The following is a 10,427-nucleotide window of genomic DNA, read 5'->3' on the forward strand; positions in this document are numbered from 1 at the left end:
ATATTTTCTTAAACGACTTTTCCCCAACTAAACTTTCTTACTATTATTTGTCACTTCTTTTGATCAATTTCTGCACAATTTGGAACCATTTTTGCCACATTAAACTAACTTTCATCACTTTTCCCACCATTTATTGCCAGTTTTAACACTCTTTTGCCACTCTAAACCCACCTCTGTCCATTTAAAACCCTTTCCACTGCTTTGTTTCTGCCTGTTTTTGCCACTTCTGTTTCAGCCTCTGTTGACCCATTGTTGACACCATTAACCTTTTTTTACTACTTTCTACACCCATATTTACCAGCTGAACACATTTCTGCAACTTTCTGCCTATCTTTCTGCCTCAGTTAGCCCATTTTTATCAGTTCAACCCTATTTTCCCACTTCTAAATCCCATTTCACTAAATGTTCATCTCATTTTTGACACTTCAACCCATTTTTGCCATTTTTTGTTTATGTTTTTGCCACTTTTATCTAATTCTTGCCATTTCTAACCCATTTCTGCAACTTTTTAACCTCATTTCTTCACCTTTTCCACACCCTTTTGCTGCCATTTCAACCAATTTTAATTCTGTTTTTAAGTAAAGGGATTTACATTTCTAGTGGTTATTATTCAGTTGAAATGTAAAATATGGTTATCACAGCTTAATTTCACAATGGACCATGATTTTGCTGCCCCCCCAAACTTATGGGCGGCCTCATCTGCACATGATTATTCATGAACATACAGGGCTGTTCAACCACCTTCAGGTACAGTGGGGGACCCCAGTTTCTGGCATCTTTATTTTGGGGGTCACGGGCTGAAAGGTTGAGAACCCCTGTCCTAGAGATCCATCTATGCATTGCCAAAATAACTGGTTATTGCAGCCTTGATTTCTTGCACATTTGAAAGGCACAGGGAATAAAACCGCAGTGCAGTGGGAAGTAAATGGGTATTTGTGTGAGCAAAGGGGTCAGCAGGGACGTGCACGAGGTATTTATTCACTCTATGCATGATGCTAACAAAACCTCCAGTGATTAGCAAATAAACTGACCAGATATCTTTGCTCTGTGTGAGAATACGGTGGTTATTTTCCATCTGCAGCATCGGGCTGCAGAGAACATTTTCAGGAATAAAGGAAGTTCAACAGAACTTAAAAACAACACTATCTCCTAGAAATAAGCTTAATATATGACCTAATTATTTAACCCCCCAGAGAACAGAGGTAGAAGTATTCACAGCCCTGATTATGCTCATAGTTGTTTTGTTTTAGTGCTATCTTTATGAAGCAGCATCCAGGGGGGATGGTTAATAAAATGCATGACTTCTTCAGGTTCATGGCGTTGTCCTGTGTCAGCGGTCGCGCTCACCGTCGTGGTTAGCCATGGGAGAAAGAGTGAAGGCTCAAAAATGTAAAAATGTATATGTTGGTGCTCCAATCCTCTGGTCCTGATTTGGTGGTTTCTCAGAGGCCTTTATGCCTCTGCATCGACCTTCCAAGGTGGAGATGATAGGTTTTATCTGTACAGCGGCCCATACAGGCCGTCTGCTCAATGTTAGACCTCTAGATCAGGGGTTTTCAAAGTGTGTGAGAGTTGCCTCCCCTAAGAAGAACCGATCCATTCAGTGGACCCCCACCCACTAAAAGGATTCAGATTTAAAAATAAATAAATTAAACAACTTTTCAAACATTTCATCTTTAAACATTTTTAACATGAATATATTTTAGATATTCTGGTTTGCAAATGTCCTTAAACATCTGCCTTTCCCTCTTATTCTGTTATAATGCCATTAAATACCCCCTTTTCATGTTTTTTGTGGACATTTTACAACTTCTTTTTACCACTTTTATCCCATTTTTTTTCACTTTTTGCCCATTTAAGTGACTTTTTGTCATTAAATACCACTTGTTTCCTTTTTCCGAATTTTGCCCCTTCTTTTTGCCATTTTTGCCTTTTTCACCATTTTTTGCCACTTTTTGTCCATTTAAACTTCCCTTTGCCATCACATACCACTTGTTTCCTCTTTTTTTGCCCATTTTTGCCACTCTTGACTGCTTTTCTGCCCATTTAACTCACTTTCCACTGAGTTTTTTTGTCACTTCTCACAAATTTTTGCTACTTTCTGACCATTTTTCCACTTTTTCTCAACATTTTTACCCCTTTTTTTGCTGCTTTTTGACTATTTTTGCCACCTTTAACCTATTTTTATTGCTACTTCAAGCTGTTTTTGCCTCTTTTTACCTCTTAGATTGTGGCTCTTGCAAAGGTATTTTCAATAATTTGGCTCCTTGGTTGAGTAAAACTGCTCTATAAGTCAGTGGTTCTCAACCTTTTCAGCCTGGGACCCCCAAATAAAGGTGTCAGAGACCGGGGACCCCCACTGGACCTGAAGGTGGTTGAACAGCCAGGAACATTCAAGAACAGTCATGTGCAGACAAGGCCGTCTATAAGGGGGATAAAGGGGGAGGTTTATGGGACCCAGCAGAACTAGGGGCCCATGGAGGTCAGCAAAACCATGGTCCACTGTGACGTTAAGCTGTGACAACCATATTTTAATTTGACCTGAATAATAACCACTCTTATCAACAAACAAATAGCTTTATTTATTCATTTAGTCTTCTTCAGATGAAAAAACTTTTGTTGAAAACATCATTTAAATGGGTTAAAAATTGAATGTTGAAATTGAAATTTTTAAAGAACATAAATGGGTTAAAAGTGGCCAGAATTTGATGAAAGTGGAAAAAAATGACAAAAAACTGGGTTAAAGTGGCAAAAACAGGCAGAAAAAAGTGATGGAAAGGGATTCAAATTGACTAAAAATGGGTTTTAAGTGGAAAAAATGTGCTAAAATTGGTGTTAAAAAGTGATGAAAAGGGTTAACATTTGGTAAAACTGGTGTAAAGTGGCAACAGCATAGTTTTAAAAAATGCTCTTAGTTATTTTAAGGCATTTGGCGACCCCCAAGGGGGTCCCGACCCCAAGGTTGAGAAACACTGCTATAAGTAACTATAAGTCTGTCCATTTAGCTCCATGCACAGCAGAGGTTAGCAAAGCAAATCACCTTTTTTCTGGTTTATGGTTCCACGCCTCCCCTGAAGCTCTGTGGCGCCCCCCAGGGGAGGCCGGCCTCGCACTTTGAAAACCACTGGTCTAGATCTTTAAAGCTTCCTGTCTGTGTATTCGTGTAGCTGCTGGGATTTTCTTTCATGCGTTGCACAGCAGCTTTGGTGACCTTGTCCAGATTCCATGTCTGTCATCAGACGGATCCATCCTGCAAAGCTAAAGCGCGTGTTCCCTTTGAGAGAATGGCCAGACTAACGCATGTTTCTGAGGAAAAAAGAGGCGGTAGCTGCAGGCGTGGTTCAGTTGAAAGGACTGCGAGCCTGTGAACAATGGCGGCGTGTGAGATTAGCCAAGGTGGAGGTTTGCTTCAAAATTAAATGTGGCTCATAACTCCAACTTTACAAAGCCCTTCATAAATGCAGCACTGCATGGTTTAATATTTAAATATTGAAGGGAAATGCTTTCTCCTCGTTATTATTCCTCTTTTCGCACCAAAAATCCAAAGAGGAAGCTGTTTCTGTCCTTGGGGTGTTCTCTCCCAGCTGCAGCTCTTCCGCTGTATAAGCAGTTAAAGAGCTGCAGCCTCTTTCCTGCTAAAGCTCGCTCTGAGGAATACGGATGTTTGTCAAAGTGCTTTGGCCCTTTGGGAGCCATTGCAACATGTTGATAGAGATTGCAGAGACACCTATTAGTAATTCTTGATGGCCTACAGAGTAAAAGAATCACTCATCAGGCTATCGCAGCAGGAGTCGTCATTACAGTTAAAGCTTTGTTTTTAAAGGTCAGTATCATCAGATCTTCTTCTGCTGCAGACTTGATCTGTTTTTCTTCTTCTGCTGTTTCCTGTAAAAGTTTAACATGTGACAAAGATGGGCTGTGTTTACTAAATCCCAGAGAGCTTAGTGATGTGTGAGACTGTCATGATTCCATGCAAACACATTTCCTCAAAGGTGTGATGGTGTTTCATTACTCACCCCAAGTCCCCAAAATCAAAGCTAATATCATGCAAATAAGCATGTAATCTGTTTTCCCCTCACAGGCGACACGCAGAAGCTGCAGACCGTCTGGCTCACAGGAATCTGCCGTAATGAGAAGAAAGAGGTGATGAGCAGCAAGCTGGATATCGACAACATGGCGGGGGTCTTCTACATGCTGCTGGTGGCCATGGGCCTGAGCCTGCTGGTTTTTGCCTGGGAACATCTGCTCTATTGGAAGCTACGGCATTCGGTCCGCAAGTCAGAGCGCCTGGACTTCCTCCTGGCTATCAGCAGAGTAAGTATGACGGAGCGCAGACAGTAAAAGAAGCTGATGCTGCTTTTATGATGTCCAAATTTAACCTAAACTAGCACATCAGGTCTCTACCCTTAGTCTGGTGCAGGATGCATGGAGATATACCCACCTATTCTTCAGTTTCTAAAAGTCCTAATACTTATTATTCAGTAGTGTGCTGCTTATCTCCCAAGGATGATAAAGGCATGGGCTGTGGTCGGTTTCTAATTGGCCAAAACAGGATACACACTACAAGATACTAATGCAGATTTTGGGCCTGATGCCCTCCTTCAGACCGCAGTAAAGGCCTGATTATGGAGTAATTCTCAAGATTATCTTGCACAATCTTCCAGCGGTGTATAGAGTTTAGGATAGCCAATCAGGAAGCAAGCCATGACAAGGATAAAAACAGGATGCCTAAAGTTAGATGGAAGTCATTTTGAATTATTGCTCTTCTTTAAAGCAAAGACTGTATTTTTTTTTATGCTAACTCAGGGTGTTTATTGTTGATCAGGAGATCACGTTGTTGTTCTATCAGGCTGTTTTAGAGAGCATGGGCAGATTGCCATGAAGGTTGTAGGGAGCACTGAATACCTGAATACCTTCCTGAAATTCTTCTCCCTGAATATGAACTTTTACTGACCAGAGTCCCTAAACCATTGTAAAAAAAAAAAAAAATCATTATTGCCCACCTGCAAAGCTGTAGTCTATGGATTGGTCAGTAAAATCATGGTGTTCTCTGTTCGTTTCTCATTTACTCTATCTTGTACTTCATCTTATTGTATTCTATCTTCTCCTATTTTTCATTATTAGCTTTTTAACAATGTCTTTGACAATATTTTCACAATATGGGTACATGCAATATGTGGATTATGTGGATGTCAGGCCCACCCAAGGCAGGGCCCCTGATAAACCCAGAGAATGGCCCCTGATAAACCCAGAGAATGGCCCCTGAAAAACCCAGAGAATGGACCCTGATAAACCCAGACAATGGATCCTGATGAACCCGGACAATGGACCCTGATAAACCCAGAGTATGGCCCCTGATAAACCCAGAGAATGGCCCCTGATAAACCAGAGAATGGCCCCTGATAAACCCAGAGAATGGACCCTGATAAACCCAGACAATGGACCCTGATGAACCTGGACAATGGACCCTGATAAACCCAGAGAATGGCCCCTGATAAACCCAGAGAATGGACCCTGATAAACCCAGACAATGGACCCTGATGAACCCGGACAATGGACCCTGATAAACCCAGAGAATGGCCCCTGATAAACCCAGAGAATGGACCCTGATAAACCCAGACAATGGACCCTGATAAACCCAGACAATGGACCCTGATAAACCCAGACAATGGACCCTGATAAACCCAGACAATGGACCCTGATAAACCCAGAGAATGGCCCCTGATAAACCCAGAGTATGGCCCCTGATAAACCCAGAGAATGGCCCCTGATAAACCCAGAGAATGGCCCCTGATAAACCAGAGAATGGCCCCTTATAAACCCAGAGAATGGCCCCTGATAAACCCAGAGAATGGCCCCTGATAAACCCAGAGAATGGCCCCTTATAAACCCAGAGAATGGCCACTGATAAACCAGAGAATGGCCCCTGATAAACCCAGACAATGGCCCCTTATAAACCCAGAGAATGGCCACTGATAAACCCAGAGAATGGCCCCTGATAAACCCAGAGAATGGCCCCTGATAAACCAGAGAATGGCCCCTTATAAACCCAGACAATGGCCCCTGATAAACCCAGAGAATGGCCCCTGATAAACCCAGAGAATGGCCCCTTATAAACCCAGAGAATGGCCACTGATAAACCAGAGAATGGCCCCTGATAAACCCAGACAATGGCCCCTGATAAACCCAGAGAATGGCCCCTGATAAACCAGAGAATGGCCCCTGATAAACCCAGAGAATGGCCCCTTATAAACCCAGAGAATGGCCACTGATAAACCAGAGAATGGCCCCTGATAAACCCAGACAATGGCCCCTGATAAACCCAGAGAATGGACCCTGATAAACCAGAGAATGGCCCCTGATAAACCCAGAGAATGGCCCCTGATAAACCTAGAGAATGGCCCCTGATAAACCCAGAGAATGGCCCCTTATAAACCCAGAGAATGGCCACTGATAAACCAGAGAATGGCCCCTGATAAACCCAGACAATGGCCCCTGATAAACCCAGAGAATGGCCCCTGATAAACCAGAGAATGGCCCCTGATAAACCCAGAGAATGGCCCCTGATAAACCCAGACAATGGCCCCTGATAAACCCAGAGAATGGCCCCTGATAAACCAGAGAATGGCCCCTGATAAACCCAGACAATGGCCCCTGATAAACCCAGAGAATGGACCCTGACAAACTCTAGCTCCTTCCCCTGGTTTATAACAACTTTGCCCCTTTTATTCTAACCGTTTCTGCAACATCTTTTTGCAACCTTTTACCTTTAGCTGCCCTTTACATTTTTTTTGTCTGTTTTTGGCACTTTTCTGTCTATTTTTGCCCCTGTATACTGCCATTTCTTCCCACTTTGGCTCCGTGTTTTGCTGCATTTAACTTATTTTGCCCTTTTTGGTCTTTTTTGCCACTTTTATCCCATTTATGCCACTTTTTTTTAAACATTTTTTTCAAGTAATAACCCATTTTGCAGCTTTTCACCCAGTTTGGCATTATTTTTTGCCTCTATTGTTGCCACTTTCTTGCCACTTTCACCCCTTTTGTCACATTTAATCCATCCATGCCATTTTTACTACTATTTTACTCATTCTTCCCCAGCTGTCCCCTTTAACCCCCCTTATGTGTGGCCTTGCTCTGTGCAGATGTGCATTATTGTTGGTATTGATCTAATTCATTATTTAAATTATTTTCTAGTCGCTTGGTCACTGTAGCCCTTGGAGGCCAAACCAAATTTCCCCAAAAGGACAAAAAAGCATATTATTTTATCGTATCGTAACGGAAGTCAGTGGAGGAGTATCTTGTTGATTTGTGCGATGACATGAGAGGAGTAGGACTGAAATTGCTACCACAAAATTCACCTGTGAATACGGGCTTGTGACATGGCCTTTTCTGCACTTTTCAGTCCTGTGTTGCATGGATCCAGTGTTTTTCAGCTAGTATTCAGGTCGCTTTCTGGCTTGGCTCCAGGATCAAAAATGCTGATTTCTTTTGAACTGGAGGATATATTAAGAGTAGACTTACCTCTCCAGGCACCACTACACCGCTGGCATCTACCATGTGATTTTAAAGATATTCACATGCAAATAAGAAACCAGTCACTTGTTGCAGAGAAAAGTTTGCTGCAGGAAAGTTAATGCAGCTGTGATCATGACTGATTCCCTCTGAGAATGCTTGAAAAAACTGATAAGAAATAGAGGATGCTGTGGGTCAAACCACATACTAGAGGGGCATCAACAAAATAAAAGCTTAACTGTGAATAAAATGAGATTAAAGCTATAAAAGGACTTCAGAGATAGTTGCCAAAATATTCAGATCCTTGAGAAATTGAATTTAAATCGGCCCATTAAAAAGCCTCATCTTTTTGTCGACATCCATCAGAGGTGAGGTTTAGTATTCCAGACAGATAGGGCATTTGAAAGTAAAATAAAGCTGGTGGGTTTGAGATGGAGAAACTAATACGGTAAATGCATGATCAGCAGCTCACTCATTGATATGCCTGAGCTGCTTTAAGATGAAGCTGCGTGCAAACAGTGTTTCAAGATGGCAACATGAATACAAAACCAGCAGAGATGACGGGCTATAAAAGTGTTTTTGCCTCATTGACTCAGGTAGGACAGCAGAGGAAACTGTAGAAACAGACCTAAATTATTCATAGTGAAGAATATAGCAAAATGCAGCAATGATAGTTTGGATGTGGGATGGTAAAAACCAAGTCATGTCTGCACAAGGCATCCGAAGCATGCATCACCAACAAATCATTGACTCTTCAACAGTGTTTCAGCCTGGATCGAAACTATGATACTGTCAGTTCCTCATCCTTTATAAGCGTTGAAGAGTTCATGCTTTTAGCATACTGGTGTCTGGGTGCAATGCTTTCCTTTCTTGTTTCAGGAAGTGCTCTCTGGAAAAGAGTTGGAGCCCTGAAACCAATCCAGTGTTCAGCGAGTCGACTCCTGTGTCCTAATTTTACTTTCTGTTTTTGCAGGGCATCTACAGCTGCTTCAACGGAGTGGAGTCGACCGACCGCAACGGGAGCATGCAGAGTCCAGACGTCACGACGAACTACACGCAAGCGAACATGCTGAAGATGCTGCAGACAGCCAAGGACATGGTGTCCTCCGCCAGAGTGGAGAACTCTCTGGACAACGCTACCAAAACGATCGAGAACTGGAGCAGGCGTGGGGCCGACAACGTGCGGGTGGGCCTTCCACCCAGAGTAGCCACCACAGACATGACCCACGGCCGTCTGCCCTACATCTCCAGCATCACTGACAACCACTCGCCGTATCCTCAGAGAGCCCTCACGCCAACTTTCCCCATCCACTACACTGACAGTGCGACCCAGCCTCTTCTGGAGAAACCCCGCGTTGTGACCAGACCGACCCCCCTCCGCTACACGCTGCCAGCCCGAGGCAGCCAGCATGTCTTGGAGAGGACTCTACCCATCTCCAGCCTCAGCAGCCCCCACATCGCCATGCGGGACACGTCCCCCTCCAACACCGCCAACCCCCACCACAGCAGCAGGCTGTATGTGGAGAACCCGCCCCGGCACCCGACGTCCCCTTTCATTCCTTATCGGGAGTTTCAGGTTCCTGACATCTACGTGGAGCACAAAGGACCGCTGAGGAGGAAGTTCAGCTACCCTCCCGACTGCGTGAGCCGGAGGAGGCGGTCCCATAGCTACGTCTTCGATGCTGCAGACGCCAGAATGAGAGCCGACTACGATGAACCTCGATCCTGCCTTGCTGAGCTTAGAGCGAATCACCTCCTGAACAACCACGCTCCCGTTGCTGCTGCCATGGCGTCCTCTTCTGGACATTACCCGGCCGCCAGCACCAGCTGCAACTCCTGCATGAAGTCCTACCTGGAGCCTGAAATGGACGACATACCGCTGCTGGGGAAGGACAAACTCAACCGCCGCGCCTCTTTCCTCAAAGCCACATGGGGCAACGATCGGATCCATCAGGTTGATGAAACGAAGCCGAGCACGTCCACGGCTCAGCCCAACCGCTCGGACATGCCTGACCTTTTCCCACGGGTGGTGGTCGCCAACCCGAAGCCTCACAAGCTCTACGGCAGTCTTGGACACAATCTTTCTTGCTACCCCCTGGCTGCCGAGCCTGCCTACTTGGACCCGGCCCACATGGGCTCGTACCCCTACAAGCAAAAGATGAAGTCTTTTGATTCCACCCGGCTGCCCTCTTACAGGGAAGCCATCCTGCAGAACGCCGCTGCCCTGCGCCGCTCCTCCTCCACGGTGGTGCACAGACATTACTCCACCTATCTGAACTCATACACAGACTTACCCGTGTATGTGGGGCCGCTAGCCCAAGGGCCGGCCCAGTTCTACGACGGCTCCAAGGACATGTGCCACTTGTTTCCATGCACGAGCCACTGCCCGGACAGCACGGCCATGCTGCCTCGTGTGAGCGACAGGCAGATGGTTTATCACAACAACATGTTTGGGCCCTACGATGGCACAGGGAAGAGGGAGGAGCCGGGCTCTGGGGGCAGGGAGCGGAGGCAGGTTTTAGTGGCGCGCAGAGTCAACAGTCCCTATGTGCCAAAGCCCTGGGGCCGAGTATCCAGCCTGGAGTCTGAGGTCTGAGCCCCCATCCTTACTGGTAGACTGGGAGCCAAGTCCGGCACTCAGGAGGGGTTTTGACACCATTATCCACTAGTTTCTCTAGTTTTCCATCACAAGTTGATTACAACCACTCCCAACTTTGGTCTCAAGGGGCCAAAAAGTTTTGAAAAATGCCTTCATCATGATAAAGATATGCAGAAATGGAATCATTGAAACTGCATCAACAGTCATGCAAGTCTGAAATTTGGTACTAAGTATCCTGCAACATAGAGGAAATTAGCAAAGAAAGATTATGGTGCTTGCAGCCACTGAAGCTGGCTCTGACCCACTAGTAAACTGT

General features: G+C 45.0%; 1 protein-coding gene across 1 annotated transcript in view; it reads left to right on the plus strand.

Moving 5' to 3' along the window:
* grin2ca (glutamate receptor, ionotropic, N-methyl D-aspartate 2Ca) overlaps positions 1 to 10,108 on the plus strand; it is a 100,563-nt gene extending 90,455 nt beyond the window's left edge. The window contains exons 12-13 of the mRNA XM_041778035.1: positions 4,082 to 4,314; positions 8,486 to 10,108. Coding sequence (XP_041633969.1) covers positions 4,082 to 4,314; positions 8,486 to 10,108 — 1,856 coding nt within the window. The remainder of the gene's footprint in view (positions 1 to 4,081; positions 4,315 to 8,485) is intronic.
* Positions 10,109 to 10,427: the final 319 nt, after the last annotated feature.

This window comes from Cheilinus undulatus, linkage group 21 (assembly GCF_018320785.1).
Source record: "Cheilinus undulatus linkage group 21, ASM1832078v1, whole genome shotgun sequence".
Lineage (NCBI taxonomy): Eukaryota > Metazoa > Chordata > Actinopteri > Labriformes > Labridae > Cheilinus > Cheilinus undulatus.